The sequence below is a fragment of the Balaenoptera physalus genome, assembly GCF_965194825.1.
Source record: "Balaenoptera physalus genome assembly, chromosome: 13".
Lineage (NCBI taxonomy): Eukaryota > Metazoa > Chordata > Mammalia > Artiodactyla > Balaenopteridae > Balaenoptera > Balaenoptera physalus.
In genome coordinates, this window is record NC_138892.1 from 88938340 (window position 1) to 88959378 (window position 21039).

The 21039-nt window shown below is 37.6% G+C and overlaps 1 protein-coding gene across 4 annotated transcripts in view; it reads left to right on the forward strand.

Moving 5' to 3' along the window:
• The window catches only part of SOX5 (SRY-box transcription factor 5), a 990465-nt gene that overhangs the window by 787239 nt on the left and 182187 nt on the right, over nt 1-21039 (forward strand). For all 4 annotated transcript variants that reach the window (XM_082419737.1, XM_082419736.1, XM_082419738.1 and 1 more), the window contains 2 exons: nt 1300-1472; nt 7055-7123. In XM_082419737.1, the coding sequence (XP_082275863.1) occupies nt 1300-1472; nt 7055-7123 (242 nt within the window). The remainder of the gene's footprint in view (nt 1-1299; nt 1473-7054; nt 7124-21039) is intronic.

Below are 21039 nucleotides of genomic sequence, written 5' to 3' on the forward strand. Positions count from 1 at the left end.
TGCATAGAATCATATATTATCACTCAATTAAGGACTTTTCTCTCATCTTAAGAAGTTTATTTATTTAATTCATTTAATAAAAGGTTATGGGGTGCCTACTATGTGCTAGGCATTACTCTGGGGACATAGTATTAAACAAAAAAAGCTAGAATTCTGCTATCATGGAGTTTATACTCTACTGGGAGATTCAATAAATAAATAACTATGTCAATAATGATACAACATATGGTGCTAACTACTATAATCTTGGATTTAACTGTAATCTTGGGTGGCCATAATGTGATCAGTTAGTTTTCCAACTACGTTTCATTATTTCATGAGAGCATAAATTTATATTCTCAAACTTGAATATTTTTTCTGCTAGCTATATTATATTTTTGAAGAAAGCTTCTGAGTGGCATATGAGAAAACAGTCTAAAACTTGATTAACTAATAGAGTTTTCCTTTTTAAATGTAGAATTCCTTAATTCTGATTCTTCAAGATTCTCTTTTTAAGAAAAGAAGAATCGTATCACTGATAATAATACCCTTGATCTCTTTTTTTTTTTAATTAATTAATTAATTTATTTTTGGCTGTGTTGGGTCTTCGTTTCTGTGCGAGGGCTTTCTCTAGCTGCAGTGAGCGGGGGCCACTCTTCATCGCGGTGCGGGGGCCACTCTTCATCACGGTGCGCGGGCCTCTCACTGTTGCGGCCTCTCTTATTGCGGAGCACAAGCTCCAGACACGCAGGCTCAGTAGCTGTGGCTCATGGGCCTAGTTGCTCCGCGGCATGTGGGATCTTCCCAGACCAGGGCTCGAACCCGTGTCCCCTGCATTGGCAGGCAGATTCTCAACCACTGTGCCACCAGCGAAACCCCCTTGATCTCTTAATAATTGTGGTTATTAAATTTTCATGTTTTGTCTTGCCTCTTTGATTAAAAAAAAACTGCTTAGGGCCAAGAACTGTGCTTTAAGCCTCTGTTTATTTCCATCAAACCCTAGCTTAGGACATTGAGAATAATAAATGGCTCAGCCAACAGTTTTTTATTTACTTATAAAATAAAAGGGGGAAAACAGCTACAGATTATTACTCATCATAAATAAAAAATCAAAATATTTGTTCATCCTGATATTTTGTAATGAGTAAATAGCCATCACTTTTTACTGTTGAGTTACAATCTGAAAGAAGGTAAGTGTATGTTTGTGTGTCAAACCTTATACATGTAGTAATTCTCTATACACCAGAGTCGTTGTCATCGAAAAACCCCTCTCTTCTCATTTCTCTTTTCTTACATGTTTTACCGCCGTCTTATTTTCAGGGACTCCCGAAAGCCTCGCTGAGAAGGAGAGACAGCTCATGGGGATGATCAATCAGCTCACCAGTCTGCGAGAGCAGCTGTTGGCTGCCCATGACGAGCAGAAGAAACTGGCTGCATCTCAGATCGAGAAACAGCGCCAGCAAATGGAGCTGGCCAAGCAGCAGCAAGAACAGGTGAGCAAGGACTAGAGACACAGCCAGATTCCTCAGGTAGTGTTTTGCCTGCAGCATATAGGTCACTCTTGGAGGCAAACAAAGATCAGCAAAAGCTTCTCCCCGCTTCCTTGCCTAAGTAAATAAAAAGGCAAAGCACCAAAGTGAGCATAAACCTCAGGTGAAAAAGCTTATTAACTGTTTTAGTGGAACATAACTTGCAAGTGATTATAATCAAGGGGAAATTCATGGGCAGAGTACCAAAAAGAACCATGGAGAGTCAAGAGAGCATTTCCAGTCAGGGACATTATGAAAGATTTCATTCAATGTGTTTGGTGTGAACTTTGAAGGCTAGGTAGGATTCAACAAGTGAAGTCCATTTCCAATCATGGGGCAAGAAGTTTGGTTTGGAGGCTATTATGATGGTCTAAATAAGGCGTGAGACTCTAAACCAGATAGGGTAATGACCATGGAGAAAGGGATAAATAGGTGGAAGAATTATGGTCAGTTGAATATTTTAAGTGGGCTAAAGAGAGAGGAAAGGTATTGAGCCTGGGTAACAGGGAAGGTCAAGAGGAGGGCAGATTTGGAAAAGCAGGTGGTTTTATTATGCTGAATTAGAGCTGTTGTCAGGTTGTCCATCTGAAAGTATGTGAGAGAATAGAAATATCAATTAACAGTTTGGAAGAGAGGGCTGAGCCTAATTTCCTAGAGTATCTACATAGAGGTGGTAGTTTAAACCACTGGAGAAAGTCAGTTTCATTCATTTATTCAAAAAATAGTAATCAAGTGCTTCTTGTGTGCCAGGCACTGTGCTAACTACTGAAGTTACCTCAATTAACCAGAAAGACAAAGCCCCTAATTTCTAGTGGAAAGAGAGACAATTAACAAAGGAAAAGAAAAATGAACAAAATAACTTCAGATAGTGATAAGTAATTTGAAAAAATGTAATGAGAGTAATTTAATAAATATTGATTAATATGGCACGTTTGGGTTGCCATCTTAGTTTGGGTGGTTGGATCTGGCAGTTAAGCTCAGATCTAAATGACATATGAGAGGCAGCGGTATTAATATCTAGGGCCAAGGTGTTTCATGCAGAGGAATGACAGGTTTATAGGCTTTAAATGAGAGTAGTGGTGATATCATGAGAAAATGGAAAGGAATTAAGGGAAGATAGATCCTTGGGAGATGCTGGCATATAGCTGGTAGGGAGAGGAAAATGAACATATCCAGAAGCCAGAAGCTACCAGAGTAGTCATTTAGATTCTCATTGTCAGCCTTTAAGCATGTGGCTTCTCTGGAGCTTTAGTAGCAGAAATCAGATAATAAGAGTTGACATGTAGAAGAATGATGCATAGTGGGAAAATGGAGGTAATGCATACGAAGTATTACTTAAAAGAGGATTGGTAGTAATGGGAAGGAAAGACAGAAGGTGTCATAGGGTGAGCTTACATATAAAGACGGCACATCTTTTCTAGGACTAACTTACTTTACCATCCCATGTTCTGGGTTTAGTGCACTCACCATCTTAAGTGGAGGAGGGCCGTTATTTAGTCAAGGGTACTTTTGTATCTACACAAATACTGCAAAACCTTCTAGACAGCTGTCAAAGTGTAAACTAGCAGAGTTGAAAGAGGTGGAGAAACATTCAGATTACATTTGAGGAGCCCTCCTTTCCTTCTGTTTACTTTTCTCTGCTTGATGGTTCATCTCTGCTTGAAAGATATGTTTATTTTTAATGAAATGCGTCACCATTGTCCTTAAGTATATATTTAGCCTGGTATTGGAGCTGGCCCTTATTCCTCTTGCTTTACCCCTGTGATGAAACAGCTCAGAATGATTGCCCATGACAGTCTAGAAGAACGCCGCTCTTTTCTTGTTCATAACCCGCAATACCTTCAGACATCTGAATTCAGAAGATCCTAGGAGCCTCTGAAACTGGAGCTCAGATGGGGATATTTCTTTGTAGAGAATCCATACTTTGATGGGCCTGAGGGCATGCTTGTCCTAAAAAATCTGAGCAATTACTAATGGAGAGCAAGGTTTCTTACTTTCTCTTTCACACTCTGGCCCATCCTCAAGTATCATCAACGGATTCTAGAATTTTTTACTTACTCTGACATTCTCCTTAGAACTTCAGAAATCCTTAGGTTCTTCCAGAAATTCTCCGCTGTATTGGAGAGATGCCAGGCAATGCTGCCTGCACAGCCTGAGAGAAGATCCCTCCTGAGAGCTACCGGTCAGGTTCCTGGAACCCGTTCTGCTCTCCCAGGTCCTCTCCGCCATGCAGTGCTGGCTTAAGGCATCACCACTCTGGTAGTCACTGATCTTTTCATCGGGACACAGGGACATTTCTGGAGGACATTTAGTATTTATTCCTTAAGATTCAGGTTAGGTTTCTCTCCCCTTGAGAACTCCTTTTCTGACCCTGCTCCCAACGCTCCCTAGTCAGTATAGTGTGTCCCTGCTCTGTGCTCCATTCCACATTCATCTTTTCAACAACTTTCTGTTGAGCACCAATTTGATGCCAGCTTCTGTTTTAGTTAATGGGATACAGCAGGGAATAAAACAGACCAAAATACCTCATGTATTGAATTCTAGTTGGGAAGAGATAGACAATAAATAAGTAAAATATATGTTGAAAATGAAGCAGAAAAATAGGGGTGAGGGTGCCAGGTAGAGAGACAGGCTCTTTTAAAAGGACTGCTCAGGGCTTCCCTGGTGGTGCAGTGGTTAAGAATCTGCTTGCCAATGCAGGGGACACGGGTTCAAGCCCTGGTCCGGGAAGATCCCACATGCCGCGGAGCAACTAAGCCCGTATGCCACAACTACTGAGCATGTGTGCCACAACTACTGAAGCCCGCATGCCTAGAGCCCATGCTTTGCTACAAGAGAAGCCACTGCAATGAGAAGCCCATGCACTGCAACAAAGAGTAGCCCCCACTCGCCACAACTAGAGAAAGCCCATGCGCAGCAATGAAGACCAAACGCAGGCAAAAAAAAAAAAAAAAAGACTGCTCAGGGAAGGCCTCATTGATAGGGTAACAGCTGAGCAGAGACTTGTAGGAGGTGAGGGAGTGACCAATGTAGTTATCTAGGAAAAGAGTGTTCCAGATGGAGGGGAAAGCAAGTGCAAAGGCCCAGAGGCAGGAGTACCCTCGGGAAATAGGAGTCCCCTTGGTGTGTTCAACAGACAGGAAAGCGGAGTGGCAAAGGGAAGTGAGAGAGATGGCATCAGAGAGCTAGCAGGAGGCCAGCTCTTACAGGGCCTTGCAGGCATCATATGGAAACTGGCTTTTACTCTGAGCGAGACAGAGGATTTTGAAAAGATGAATAACACAACACAACTTATATTTTAAAAAGATCTCTCTTGGTGCTGGTTTATAATAGGCTGCAGGGAGCAAGGACAGAGGCAGAAAGAGCAGATAGGACGCGATCACAGCAATCCAGGCAAGAGACAGCAGTGACTTAGAACAGGAGGAAGTGTGGAGGGCTATGAGGTGGTTAGCTTCTTAATAAAATCTTAAGGCACTTATAAAAGGATTTAAATATCAGCTGAAATATTGATATGTGGGAGGAAACCACCGGACTTAAGGAAGAGAGTGGTATTTCGTTTTCTACCTTTTCCTTTCCGACTTTTCTTCAAAGAAAAAAAAAAGGAATTTCTTTAGTCTGTATTCCTAAGATAAAACAAAAGCATTAAAATAATTATAATTGTACCAGTGTACATAGGGGAAATAAAAATTCATTGTGCAGCCATATAGATCCAACCTCATCATATAGGTTCTTTACTTTCATTCATAGTAATGGACTCTGCATAAATTTTTTCCTGAATTTTTAGCTTTCTGATACAGAGGTTAAGGGATATACTTTCCTAATGAAAACGATAGTGATCATAGCATTGAGAATAAGAGTTAGAGCGTATTTATAAGGCAGCTATAAGTTTCATGAAGTGAGAAGTTACATTCTTTTTTTTTTTTTAATAAATTTATTTATTTATTTATTTTTGGCTGTTGGGTCTTTGTTGCTGCATGCGGGCTTTCTCTAGTTGCAGTGAGCGGGGGGTTACTCTTCATTGCGGTGCACGGGCTTCTCATTGCAGTGGCTTCTCTTGTTGCGGAGCATGGGCTCTAGGCACGCGAGCTTCAGTAGTTGTGGCACGTGGGCTCAGTAGTTGTGGCTTGCAGGCTCCAGAGCACAGGCTCAGCAGTTGTGGCACACGGGCTTAGATGCTCCGCGGCACGTGGGATCTTCCCGGACCAGGGCTCGAACCCGTGTCCCCTGCATTGGCAGGCGGATTCTTAACCACTGTGCCACCAGGGAAGCCCAAGAAGTTACATTCTTGTGAGAAGGTTTCCTGCCCTATCTAATGAAGTGTTTAAAATTTTCTTCTTGTCTCTTCACTCATGCACTCTTCATCAAGTGTTCACTCTGTACTCCTTTTGCATCAGGCTTTGCGCAAATGGTGAGAGCAAAATCTACGTGACCCCTAACTTCACCGTATTTATGGATTTCTACCTAGGAGACAGAAACCTGTTAATTAAAGCAAAAACAAAAATAAATATAACATCATAGCATGTGGTATAGTATCAAGTAGGTAGAGGATGTTATAAGAGCGAAAAACAGGGGGCAATTGTGCTCGTCTGGCTTAGAAAACACTTAGAATGACCACACTGAGGGCTAATTCCTGAGTTTAGTTTTGAATCTGTTGAATTTGGAGTGCCTTTGAGAATGTTGTTGGATAAATGGGTCTAAAGCTTAAAGCAAAGATCCAGGCTAGAGAAACAAATTTGTAATCACTTGGCATACGTGTGGATGTAGGTATAGAGGGAAAGGAATAGAGTCTAAAATGAGCCTACAACATTGTGTGGCGGGAGAGAGCCATTGACGGTAACTGAGAAGGATCAGACTCAGAGGTAGGAGCAAAACAGGGAAAATGTGATGTCATAGAAGCCAAGGGAGAAAGCTCAGGATCAAGGGAAAGCACTTGAGTATTGAATTCTGATGAAAAGTCAAGCGGTGAGGACTAGAAAACACTTCAGAATTTTAAAAATTGGAAGTGACTGGTGACTTTATTAAGAATCCTGTTAGTAGAGACCAGAATTGAATGTGTTGAGGACTCGGCAGTCAGTTTGTGAGAGGCAGAAATGACAGTATTTACCGAGACACAAAAGCATACCAGAACCTCACGGAGGAATAGAGCATCTTACAGTACCTTGTCCTACTCTGAACTCTTTGGCACACACCCTCCTGTTTACGAAATATTCTCTTTCTTTTCCAAGGGCTGAAAATGTCAGAGGTAGTACCTCCTTAACATACTGCCAGGAAGAGGGATTTTTGAAACTCCAGCATTTCATACTGGATTGGACCACTGTTGTTGTGTCTTAGGCTTCATTTGCCAAAAGAAGCATAACTGTTCCTGAGGTCTAAATATCTTGTCTGATCCTACTTAAGGATGAATTGCTGGTCCTGTAGGGGCGCAGGCACATCTGTCTTCATAAGCTTAATCAGTGTCAAATCAGACTCTGAGACACACAACATTGGTCATTTCCCCCTGGGACTATAATATACTCTTAAATTTTTCATGTGCCATTTCTCCGCAGATTGCAAGACAACAGCAGCAGCTTCTGCAGCAACAACACAAAATCAATTTGCTTCAGCAACAGATCCAGGTCAGAAATCATAATTTCATACGGACTTCCAATTAAGAAATAGATTTTGTTTCTCATTTTCAGGTGACCTAACTGAAATGAGCTCCAAAATGAAAATTACTTTCAGCCTAATCATGACGTGTCACCCACGTGCCATGAGAATCTCGCACCTGGTGGCTCTGTCGCGGGCCCGACTGTGTCGCGGCGTTTTAGGGGAGGCGAGCTGATGGTAATTTTTATCCTACATGGAAAGGAAATCATTGTAGAGAAACGTTTCATTTTTCTCTATTCTTTAATGTTTAATACGTGCCTGGAAATGTTCTTAATGGGGGAGGTGCAGGGGAACCAAAGCAGAAAGGTTTTCAGTTAGACGGCGGTGGCAGGGAGAACTTTTTACAGTAGGCTCGAGAGCCACGTGTGATCGAGGTGGAAGTGAGGGAGGGTAACGATTTGGTGTTCAAGTCGAATTTCACCCTTCATGCTGCGTGGAGAAACGAAGACTGAGGGCTCTATAACCTCCATATTTTTCTTCTGTGGAAATTTGCAATGATGAGAAGCAAAGCTGCCAGGGATAGCCTGTCTCCACCACTTGCTTGTGGTATGCGTTTTGCCAAAATTTGTTTCCCTTTCTCAAAATTCCCTTTCTGAAAGCACTCATTTCGTAGAGTATTTAGGAGGATTTAATAAAATCATGGATGGAGAGCTTTAGCGTAGTGTCAAGACACATAGTAAGTACTCAATACATACTTGCTATGACTAGCAAGAAAAGGAAACTAGTTCATGGAGCAATGACTCCAACCTTACGTGACATCATCGGAAATCAACTGTTAGATTTGCGGTCAGCTTATCTGGGGAGAAATTCATCATTCTCTTGAAGCTGTATCTTGAGAATCCAATATATTTTATTAAGTGTAAATATAAATGACAGAAGCAAACATGTCAAAATTATTTCATCCTCATGTTTATCATATTTAGACTTATTTGCCAAAAAAGTTTATCCCATTTTGTCTAACTGGGTCAGCTACACTTAATTTCTTTACTGTGGGTTATATCGCCCAATCAAGGTTTACTCATTCTTGTTCTACCTGAGATTTTAATGAGCACAGTTTCAGTGAGACAGAGAAACAACAGTGAAATGTTCCAACCAAGACTCCATGCCTTCCTTAATTATGAACAGCACATTTCTAATGTGATATTATCTGTCTGTCCATATCTGGAGTGTGGTTATTCATTCAGTGGTTTAAAACTGTTTTTCGGGTTTCATGTTTAGCCTAAGCATGCTGCCTTTGAATGTAATTTTAGTTGATGGTACGAGGTTATCTACACTTAAAATGTTTTTGATTATTGAAAACCAAAGATAATAGAATTATTATGGCAATTTCTCATTATAAATAAGATACAATTCCATAGTGAGTGGTGTGGTCCTCTGCAAGTCACTTGGTTTCACTGTGATTTGATGAGGGTACCACTGGTTTTAAGTGTTTATAATTTTTATGAGATTGAGATAGTCTTTTGTTAAATAGAGTTGCAAAAATGTATGTAAACCATACTTTTTTGGTATGTAAACAAAGATGTATGTAAACGTATGTATTATAAATATGTAGAAGGCTCAATCAGCTGTGTTTTCTGACCATATAAATTATGCAACACCTTCAGTACTTACTTTTTTTGCAATTATTCCACAGTTATGACCACTGTGTTCATAATGTGGATTTAAAGCTCTGTCCTAATAATAAAATGTTGAAATTGGAGGATTTCTTGCTCCAGAGCATGGAGCATTACACTTTATAAGGCAGAGCATTTTTTAAATGAAGTACCTTAAACTATTCTAGAAATGACATGACTATAGAAACTGTATTCCAGCGAGCTGGAGCCAAGTTTAATAACTTGCCCAAGATCACATGACTAGTTATAGGTAGAACCAGGATCAGAAGCAAAGTCTTCTGACTGTTAGTAGAAATTTTGCTGAGTATGAGAATTTTAAAAGCTCAGAATTTCTATTTGGTCAAAATGTTACGCTGCTGGCCTCCACTAGTTCACAGGGTAGACAAAAAAAAATCCAGTAGTCCCTAAAGGAAATAATGTCACAGTGACAGTAATTTGGGGGAAACATTAAAAGATGCTGAGATACTATATCTGTGTATTTGTCCTCTTTTCTAGTGTTAGTACAGATAAATGATACCGACAGAGTCAAAACCCATCAAGCTATTATTTAAAAAAAAAAGCCTGGGAATGTTTCAGGCAAAAAGTAAATACTGAGCAAGAGTGACAGTCTGAAAGGAATTAATTTTCACAGCTTCTAGTATATTCATTAACTGAAAGCATAGTTCTAAAGTATATTTTATAAATTGTTAATTTGGAGCTGTCTAACAAACACTTAATAGTTATGAAAATCACAATATATTTAAATTAGTCTATTGAGAGATATGGGAAGCACTGATGTAGTGGCATGTGTAGAAATAGAAGATTAAAAACATAGAAGAGATCCTTTTTGTTCCCCACATAAATCTTTAACCATATTTCCTTTTTAGAATTTTTTCTCTCCCTTTTCTTCTTTCTACTTCCTCCTTTTCTTTGGCAGCATAGGACAAGGAGGGAGAAGATTAAAAATCAAATCTGCTATAGTGGAAGGCAAATTAAATGTATAACAGATATTATTATGAAATGAATTTTTGTCAATACATAATCAATGCTCACATAAGAATTTACCATAGATTAAATTTTCTTTGATATCTGAAAATACATAGTATATTTTGAATTTGATCTACTTTTTTTTCTTTCTTAAATATGGAGCCTTAAGACCTTGTAGAAATAAACATACCGCTTACGTTACTCATCCTGATTGCATTTTTTAGATGTTTTGTGCCATTGTTCCTTTGGACCTTAGAAAACAATGCAATCTAGTTCCTCTCTTGATATAATAGTGGACTGCAGTGTTATTAGTCCACAGTTAGGGCTACATTTAAAATTTTTCTTTCAGCTATAAATACACAAGACATTAACTTGGTTCAGATATTGGGAAAGTTATGCAATACGTTAGATGGGCTAAGCAGATTTGCGAGATAGATTAGATTGATAGGTAAGAGAGCAGAACAAATTTTCACACTTGATAGCTGTGTTAAATGACAGGAGGGTGATGTCCCCTAACATTTTCCTCATTCTTTCCTCTCTTTAAAGGAGAGGTTAATTTAGTCATCTTTATTCCATTCGAAGTATATTTCATTCAAGTTTAAACACATATGAACAAGTTTGTACATGTGTGTATGAACAAACATTCACATATTCTAAATACCCAGGTTATTTAAAATTTCTCTTGACCTGTTAATTCTATTTTCTTTCAACTCCAGATGAAAAGAACGGTGGTAAGTTTTACTCTGCAGTTATTTATTGAAAGAGAAAAATGCCATAAGAATTGGCATATTAGCCAGTTTATTTAATCACTTAGGATCAATTCTTTATGAACTGTTTTTATCTCTTTAAAAAGCAACCTTGGCTCTAAAATTGCATGATTCTAATTGGGTTGAAAACTCAGTCTACATTATTTCTATATAAAGACTTTATAGAGTTATAGTCTTCGTCCAAGTTTATTCACATAACTCATGAGGATTAAAAGAAGAATTAAGAAAATTTTCTGTCATTCTTTACAAGATCATAAATCAGTTCATTCTACAAATAAAATCATGCATAACATCAGAAACATCCCATCTTCCCTCAAGAATTTGTCTCTTTCTTTATGAGACCTTTAATTTTAGGAACACTAAGAAGGTTTAGTCTTCCTTTTCTACTATTCAGCAATATTTTTCTTTAATGTTTTTGTTTATTGTCCTTAAAAAAAGAACACTTTTGCACTTTTACTTACTGTATCTAGCTAACTTTTAATGCACATTAATACATAAGATGAAATTTATAAATATTTCAGAGAAAAATATCTTAGATTTTTTGAGGGTAATCTTTTTTTTTCTTTTACTCTATTGCTTGTGCTATAGTACCCATCTTCAGCAGTTTTATTTCCTGACTAATCTCTTTTTTATAATAAATCAGCCTGTTTCTAATACTGTTAGATGGTTTATGTTTCCAGTAGTGATCCTAGACGAGTGGTTCATCTTGACCTGATTCACTGTTACCAAAACCTTTTAAAGTAAATGAATGAGTGACCTCTATTCAACATCCATTATGGCAACAAACTGAATGTTCCCTGAAGACTCAAGTTCTCTTTTGGTCTTGAAGCTTTGTATAGGACATGGTTTCTATAGCTTTGGGTGTGTGTTTGGGGGGGCCGGGGGAAGCATGTCCTAGTTTTAAATTTCTTACCCTTTTTCAGTAATACTTAATGGAATTTAAAGTTCTTATTAGCATCTTAGAGGGTCAATCCAACAACATGCTCTAATATGAAATTGACTTAAATATTTTTAAGGGTGAATTTAAAGATATTGTACTTCTTTTCAAACACATAATTTAATGATTCCCATACTGGAAGCTCAGTGTTTAAACTGTCATTAGAGATGCCACATATTTGTTGCATCCCCTCTTCTGATAAACTTTTCCAACTATTGTTCATTGTGTTCTCTTGGGGGCAAAGAATTGGTATTTAATAACCCCCTTTCATTGTTTCTGATTCATAAGGTAAGCACATGCAGGACTAGTAGTAGCTTTGGGTCACTGATTCTGTCTGGAGCTAAGGATTGAGCAAAGGACAAATCTCTGTTCCTTTGTATTCTTAGTTGTGCAGTGTATATTCCATAGTATGTAGGAAAGAGCTTGATTCTTTAGGTGTTACAGGATTATATTTAACTGTATGAAACTTAAGTGTATTAAATGGTTAAACAGAAAGATAGAGAGCAGGTTCTATGGATTTAGACATACTCATGTTCAGTTTCTGCATCTTTGTACCTCATCTGCTATGTGATCTTGAGAAAATTGCTCAGTCCTTCTGAGTTTCATTATTCCCATCTATTAAATGGGAATTGTAGTACCTAAGTCACACCTGGTTAGTCTGAGGATTAAATGGCATCATCCCTGGCATGTAATGAGCACACAATGCTAAAAGTTTTTGCCTAAGTCATTCGAAAAACTTCTTTCTGTTCTTCTGATGATGGACAATTTAACGAATATTTCCATAGAGGAGAATTTCTAGGAAAAAAATATATAACCTACATGGCAGTAGCCACTGAGAAGTGTAAGTTCACTCTTCCAAATTTATATGATTTTAGAACTATGGCAGATTTTTAGAAAGCCTTTATTTAGACCTGTCTCTCATTTTGACATTTGTAAAGTGAAACCAAGTAAGGTTAGAAGATTTTCCCAAGGTCACATAAGTTGTTACTTGTGGAACCATGGCTGGATTCCAAGTTCCCCGAGTCTTGGTCATTTTTATTTCACCGATATTCTGCCAATTAAGGCTTAATGGCCCAAAGTTTTAAAATGAGTTTTCTTTCCCTGGGAACTTATTCCTACAAAGTAAAAATACATCTTGACTTATATACAGTTGAATGATTATGTTGCAGTCATGGGCTCAACCAATTTGTGATAAAGGTTTCATTTTATTGGAGCCAAAGTTCTCTGAGCTCATTAAGAGTTTTGGTAATTCTTGATAAATTATTATGCAGAAGGAAATCCATTGAAATATTGCATTGGAAACATAATAACGTTAAAGGTGAAATAATAGTACCTGACTGACCTGCTGATTTATGATTTCTTTCTCTGAGTGTGGTAAGTTGGAAGCATTTTACCCCCCTCAACAAGACCCCACACACATACATGAGCACAAAGAGATTGCAAAGTAACCTTGTCTCTTTAGGAAACTGGAAATGCCAAGAATAAACACCATATAATTAAGGTAGCCTTTCAACCTGAGAAGGAAATGCATTAACTCCTTGAGCTCCAACTAATGTTTTTCTGTACGAAATACAATACACCACCCCTGGGAGGATATAGTTCTTGACATTCAGATAGATTATTAGAGGAGAAAATATGGAGATACAAAGTAGCAGCTTTAGAAATGACTTTCCTCTCTTCCTTGTACTTTCTGGAAGGAGAACTTCCTATTGAGAAGATGGGTGTCCTCTCCTAAAAGAGCAGTGATAACTGCAGGTCTGTCCTTTTACTCAGAGGGAGCCACTTTAAAATCCTTTAAGCATTGTTTTTTTTTTTAAATACAGCTCCTGGTGATTACCTAATGATAGAATTTTAGTCATTCATATGATTTCTGTGTCTGGACAAACCTGCTTTTGTAGATAGAGATACAGATAGATTGATATGCATATATATTTTTTAATTTGTATTGATATAACACATACCTGATGGCTAAGAGAGTACAAGAGAATAATGAAAGCAGCCATCCACAGCCCAGTCCTCTGTACTGTGCCCAATCTTTTCACTCAGAAGGAGCCTCCTTAAAATCTGTTTTTTTTTTAATAGCCTTCTAGTATTTATTATACTTCTATATATCAAATATTATTATAGTGCCGTTTCTGACTTATCAACTTTAAATATCATTAACTTGGAAACTGGAAGCTTAGTTCTGGTATTGCCAGCCCAGCACCCTCCCCTATACCCCTCCCTCACCTGTAATATAGTGACATAAGTCATTTAAGTTCTTCCAATAGATATTCCTAAACTTTAAATAGTTAACTTACACCTCTTTTCTCAATCAACTCTAAATAGTGTCTCTTAACACTTGTCTTGTCGGATGAGGATGACATCTCTCTTCTGTCACACACAGCTGCCAATTTCTGTTATCTGTGTGTTTACTCTAAATATATATAATACATGTGTATATATATATATATATGTATGTATGTATATATAAACACATACACACATAGCTGTTGTGCTTTACCTGTTGGTTAATCCTAAAAATTGAAAATCAATAGATGATTTTATGTTAAAATATAAGTCTATATATTTTTTCTGCATAGTCTAAATAAGGTGCTCCTTATTTCATTTCTGTGTAGCTTTGAGCTTTCCAACTGCCTTTTCATTAGTCTTTCTTCCTCATGTTATTTGCCTTATTATCTCCGTAAATTCTCAAGAATAAACCAGATCTCCACAATCCGACCTTCCTTGATACCTGCTCCCTAAGTCCTCTGTTCTCCTGCTTTCATTTGGTTTAGTTAGTCCTGCCGACATTCTAGGAAGTCCCTTTATGGTTCTCCAGGGTCAAGAGAATCACTATTTCCTATACTGTCCTCCTTGCTTTATCTCGTTGTTTTGCTCCAGAATCACATAAAGAAACTTCCTAGAAAAAAAAGGAGGGGCAGGGGTCTGCATAGGATATAAAGTTTCTGGGATAAAAAGTTCTAAATGTATGCATGTATAATAATGCTCCATTTTACACCTCTACTTGATTGATAATTTGGCTGCAAATAAAATTGTAAGTTGGAAGTCATTTCCCTTATATTTCAAATCTATCGATTCATCATCTTCTAGCATCTGTGAGAAATATGACGTTGATCTGATGTTTTTATTGGTGTCACCAATATTTTTCCTTTCTTAAGGCTTTTAGTATCTTCTGTTTACTGTGACATTTCACAATAAATGAAAAATATCAGCATATATTCTGATATTTTTCATTTATTATTTTGTAAACACCATGAATCTTTTGTTCTAAAGTTATGTTCTTTTGCTCTGGAAAATTATCTTGTCTTTTTTTTTCTTGACCATTTTATCCTTTATTTTTCAGTTCTTTCTTGATCTCCTATTAGGCAGACATTGTAGTTTCTGGGTTAGTAACTATGTTTCTTTTTTTTTTTTTTTTTGGTATTTATTTATTTATTTATTTATGGCTGTGTTGGGTCTTCATTTCTGTGCGAGGGCTTTCTCTAGTCGCGGCAAGTGGGGCCACTCTTCATCGCGGTGCGTGGGCCTCTCACCGTCGCGGCCTCTCTTGTTGCGGAGCACAGGCTCCAGATGCGCAGGCTCAGTAGTTGTGGCTCACGGGCCCAGTTGCTCCGCGGCATGTGGGATCTTCCCAGACCAGGGCTCGAACCCGTGTCTCCTGCATTGGCAGGCAGATTCTCAACCACTGCGCCACCAGGGAAGCCCTGTAACTATGTTTCTTAATGTTCATATTTTTTGTTTCTGTTTCTTGGTTCTTATTTTTAGGGGATTGCCTGAACGTTTATCTCCTAAATTTTTAATTGGATCTTTGAGAAATTACCTTTTTAATTTCCATGAGCAACTTCTTTTCTCTAATTCTTTTTTCAGGTTATCCTATTGTTTAATGGATCATTTCTCCTTGAATATCTCAGGGTATACAAGTTTGAGGGTGTTACCAAAAAAATTAAATTCTCACTTCCTTAAATTATCTTTTCTGTCATTTTCACCTCCTTGTTTATCTTGATGTTACTCTTTCAGCTTGAAGTTCTACTGGATTTAGAAAATGATTGGTTACCAGTCCAGATTTAAGAATGAGATAAGAACAAGTAGACTGGGAGCTCTGACTATGAATGAGACTTATCAACAGGTGGGCACTGCTTTAGGGAGAACAGGAAGCTGGCCATACATAACATGAATCCTATATGTGGGTACAGGAAGGTCTTTGTTCTGGGATTCCAATGATCATGTGCTAGCTATCGTAAGTTTCCTTAGACTATTCGGTTTCTGTTGAAGTGGGTGTGATGTAGCTGGGGGAGAGGACGAGAGCCACTTTCAAATAATACTACTGTTTTCAACCCAGGTCTTGAACTCCTGTTCTCTCTCATATCTAGTATTTAAAGTCCTAAGACTTTCTGGTGATTCTGAGTAAAAATTAAGCCCTGTTTTCACTTAACCCTCTGCGTGTATACTCTAGTCTGTTTCACCCACTTTCATCAGCTAACACTCTACAATTTCATCTTCCAAAACTTTGGTCATATTTCTTGTCTGTGCATGCCTTTTATTCTTAATTATCTTATGTGACATAGGTTTATAAATTATTTGTTTTTATTGTTTTAATGATGTCTCCGGAAAGAACTGAGATATATGCACATGGTCAGTCTATCTTGGAAATGTAAATCAGAACATCATTTAAAAAAATTCTTTCTTTTTAAATAGGCGAAAATATTCAGAACAGTAAACAGTATCTGGGAACAAAGGAGTCCTCATAAAAATGATGAAAGGTGAAGGTGAAGCTTGAGGCTCCAAAACCAAAATATGCTGTTCTAAGATCTGTATAACATAGAATATATTTTTTAGTTTCTCTGGTGGGAAAATAGTGGGGACAAGGGACATAGATATGGAGAATTTCAGCATTGTTTTCCCCTTTTTGTTAAATTTGTCAAACAGTATGAGTTTATATATGATTTTAGACAATGACCTTGATATTTTAAACTTTTTAATATCATTATTGAGACCCTAGTTGAAATAACAGCTATAGTTGATGATTCTATTGAAGTGATGTTGACAACAGTTTTTGGAAGTTGTAATCCTGGTTCTCTAATTCATTCATCCTGACTTGGGCTCCTCACTAAAGACATAAACAATGCATTTCATGGAAGGAGGTCATTTTCTTTTCCTCATTTTTTTATGTGGAATCTCAGTCTTTCATGTTGTTTTCCTTTTTCTGTCATCCCATTTCTGTGCCGTTTCTGTGTTTTTTCTTTCTCCACTCTTTGCAGTATGATTTTTGAAGTGAATCCTGGTTTCATTTAATCCTGTGTGGCCATTATGGAATCACCGAGACTGGCCTGGAAAGCAGACTGAGAGCAGCATTTCCCATGACTTTGCCACCTTTACCAAACGTCACTACCTGTGGAAAAAGTTGAACACTGTTCTTCACTGAGGCTCCACAGTTCATATCTTACCAGTTAACAAAGCAGAATCCATCAGTGCTTAGATGAAACCTGGGAGTGTAATTATCAAACAGTGGGAAACAAAACAAAGCAAGTTATCAATAACAGGTTTGGAGAATATAGGTCAAAAGTTAATATGTTGGCCTAAAATGAACTTCTTTTATTTCACCTTAATTTATACAGTTAGTGTGGTAAATAAATGTGGTAACAGGAAGTGCTCACAGAGTCTTTAGAAAGAATTTCTATCTCCTATCTTTGAAGAGAGTTGACAAATAGGTAGAAAATTAGATGCCAGCGAAATTAACAGTGTTAACATAAAATGAATTAATTCTACGAAGAGTAATTATATCATGAGCCAAGACATACATTCCAGACATCCCTAGCACATGGCAAATTTCCTTCGAAGAGCTCTCTAGCCAGAGTACTAATTTCTACTCAAGAGTTGGTAAATTTTTATGTAATTTACAGGCAACGAGAAACTGATTGACTTTTTACTCTGTGTGTGCGTGTTTATTTGGCTCTTTTCTTCAGAAAAGAAAGATTAACAGTTAAAAAAAATGAGAAAGGAGAGATAAATAGAACACAAGATACCTTTATGATACCAGAATGGTCCCCAGTTTCCCCAGAAGGAAAACTGAAGTTGTTTCTTTTTCAGTGAATATTCTAGAAGTGCTTAATTCTCAGTCTTTATTATACTGGAGCTCACAGCAGCATTTAATAAAGTTGACCACTCCCACTTTCTTGTAACACTCTTTGGTTGGCCTCCAAAAGATCACAGTCTGCTTTTCTTCCCCATTCTCAGTCTCATTTGGTAGGTTCTTTCCTGTCCTTAAAAGGGTAACTTGCGTTTATTTTCCATCCTCTGACGTCTTTATCTCCACTTATTTCCTAAATGATCCCATCTAAAGTCTTTGCATACCATCCTATGGATAATACTCCAAAATTTATCTTGAGAGCCTCTGTCTCTCACCTGGACCTCAGAGTCTAATACCCAGCTGTCTACTCAGCCTGTTTAAATTGATAACTAATATGCACCTCAAATTTCACATTTCCCAAACAGAACCTTTAATCATCTCCCCCAAACTCATTCTTTCCTGATTTATCCATCTGTGAATATGATACCACTTGCCTGGTTGCTGTTGCCAAAGACCTAGGAGCTGTCTTTGTATCCTCTCACTCTCTTATGTCTCACAACTAATCCATCGGAATTGGCTTTTATCCTCAAAGTCTATCAATTGAGCAACTTCTCCCATGATCACTCTCTAGTCTATGTCACCATCACTTCTCACCTAGCCTGCTGTTGTAGGCTCCCTAACCAAGTGGGTCATCCTAATTCCTCTGTTGACCTGCTAACTAGGTTTGTCACGTAGCTGCTAGAGTAATCTTTTAAATTTAATTATGCGGTAACCATGCTCAAAATCATGTCATTTAAAATGAATTCACTCTTCTTACCTTAGTTTGTTGGGCTATACTTGATTGCACCAACCTCTGACTTTCTCCCTCATTCCTTCCACGCTAGAAACACATCCTTCCTGGTTGCAAAGAATATGCCGACAATGTTCTAGCATCAGAGCATTTGTACTTGTCATTCTTGTGGCCCGGAATGCTTCCTTCACCTCATCACATACCTCAGAGCCTCACTTCAGCCAGCCATCTCTTCCAGTGCCGTCCTCCCCAGGGAGACTGTCTCTGAGAGCCGGGGGAGCTCCTGCCTCCTCCAGCTGCCTCTGACCTCTTTTCCTGCAGACTTGTCTTACAGCACTATCACCCCTTATATTTATTTGGTTCTTGCTGTACCCTTGCGACCACAAATGCGCACCTAGCAACAAGTCTGTGGGGGTCAAGGATTTTCTCTGTCTTGATCACTGCTGTATCCAAAGAGCCTGTAAATGTTCTTGACATATAATGAGAACTCAGAAATATTTACTCAATGTATGACTATATGAATGAAGTAAGGACACATTATCCAGTGTGTAGTGTATGTAAAAATAAGTAAGACAGTAATTTTCTCAAGAGATTAAAATAGCTGCTATGGGAGCCATCAAAAATAGATAACCAACATTCCCTAGTGCTGTATGTGATTTGTAAAATCATTTTGTACCTTGTACTATACTAGTAAGAAGAAGCAGCCCATTGCTTATTAAGTGGTTGGCACTTTGTAGAAGTCATTTCTTACGATTATCACAAGAATTCACATAGGTTATGGCGTTATCTCAATCTTGTAGGGAGTGGAAATGAGGATGTGTGTGTGTGTGTGTGTGTGTGTGTGTGAGATTCTGAGATCCTGACAGTTGACTACTATGTAGACTAAAAGGTGCCTTCTTCCTCTCTCTCCTTATTAGAGTAGCAGTGAGTGATTTAATTCAGATAATCCTTAGAAAATAAAAGTAATTGATCTTATCAAACTGAGTTAAACCTGTTAAACTAGCAAATGTGGCAGGATTTTTTTTTTAAGTAATTTAGTTTTGCTTTCTACAGTAAGCCAGGTAAGAGGGTGCCCTTTATAACTGGAGGAAAGAAATATTTATAAATGGAGGAAAGATATGTTTCACATAAGCAAATATTGCATATAACCAAATCTTCACTTATGAATGCCAAAAAAGATAGGGTGCCATATTTATAAAAGATAAATATCTTTTAAAACTATTTTATGTTGACAATTTTTTTAGACCTAAAAAGGAAATTAAAAGAGGTGGTCTAATGAACTTTCATAGCATACACATATGTTTAACTATAAATGAGGTAAACTATTGAGCTAATTTTGATGTCATACCCATATATTTAATTTGAGATTTCTATTAATATATCTATATATATACACAGGTGTCTGTACATACATTTTTTGAATCATTATCTTCCCTTCATTTCTTCTATTTAGTGCCAAAATAGGTATTAAAATTTTTTCTTCTCCTATAACCACCATCTAATTCTGAATACCTTTTTTACTCTCTTTCTCTCTCTCTATTCCTTTTCACAACTTTGCCAGTACCTGTATCCATACCTGCTGCTTGACCATCTGACGTAGCCACTAGTTGTTTCCTTTACTATTTTTATTTTATTTTCTCTCCCCCAAAGTTCCTTTCTCTGGCTAACTTTTCTCCTCTTTCTTCTCATTATTGAACTGGATTGTGTGTTTCCATTGAATAAAAATTTGTTGACAAATAAACCAAGTGAGTCTAAAAGAGTGTTTTGTTTTAATTTTTAAGGTAAATTATTTGATTTACTGCAGGGTGATTCAAGAGGGAGCGAGCACAAGAAAGCATGTAAACAGGCTCAAACAGAGGTTCCACAGGGTGTTAGTATCCTATATTATTTCCGTCGTTTCATGATAGAGGGTGTGTTGTCATGAGCACCCACGTCAAGCAGCCAGAAAAAGAGGAGGAATGGCTGCCTTAAAGTAAATCAAGAGATAACAATAAAATGTTTCTGTTGCCTGGTGGAGGTGTTTAGGATGTGTTTTCTTTATATCTTCATCCACCCTAATTGAGAATGCTTTAAAATTGAATGACTAGCAGTCAAAACGTGTTTGCTTCAAGCTGAGAAGAAAAATGCTGGTGTCTCCACTTCCAAACTGATTGCGCTTTGTACACAACTGACAGCTACAGTCACTTTGAGTGACTGATAAGTGGGAAGCTTTGCCACTTATCAAGGAATGCAGGCTGAAAAGAAAAGGCTGGAGTCGTTTAGATGCTTTGGCATGTTCAAAATAACATCTTACATCAGTCAGACTCAGAAGCACTAAAAGACATTTAAAGTGAAGTAATGTATATAGAAATGTGGTATATGAGTATATGTATATGGAGAGAGACAAAAATGATTCAACAAGCAAATAGCTGCAAAGAGGTGAAAGAGAAAGCACTGTAGTTAGGGGTCGATATTTGTGAAGTGAATCAATGGTTAAATAATTTACACACATTTGGTAAAAATTTACCTTTAGTTTGAAACAAACAAATTTAAAAGTACCTAACTATAGATCTCCACCATTTACATAAGCAACTAGCTTTTGACCAAATGGATGCCTTGAAGCACCTGAATAATAAAAATGTCATCCACTTATATAGATAGTAATTTTTACCCTGAGGAAGAATCCCAATTCTCATTCCCCCTCTTCTCTTCTTGTGTGAGTAATTTTTAAAATATACATTTAAAATGTTCTGTTATATCTAA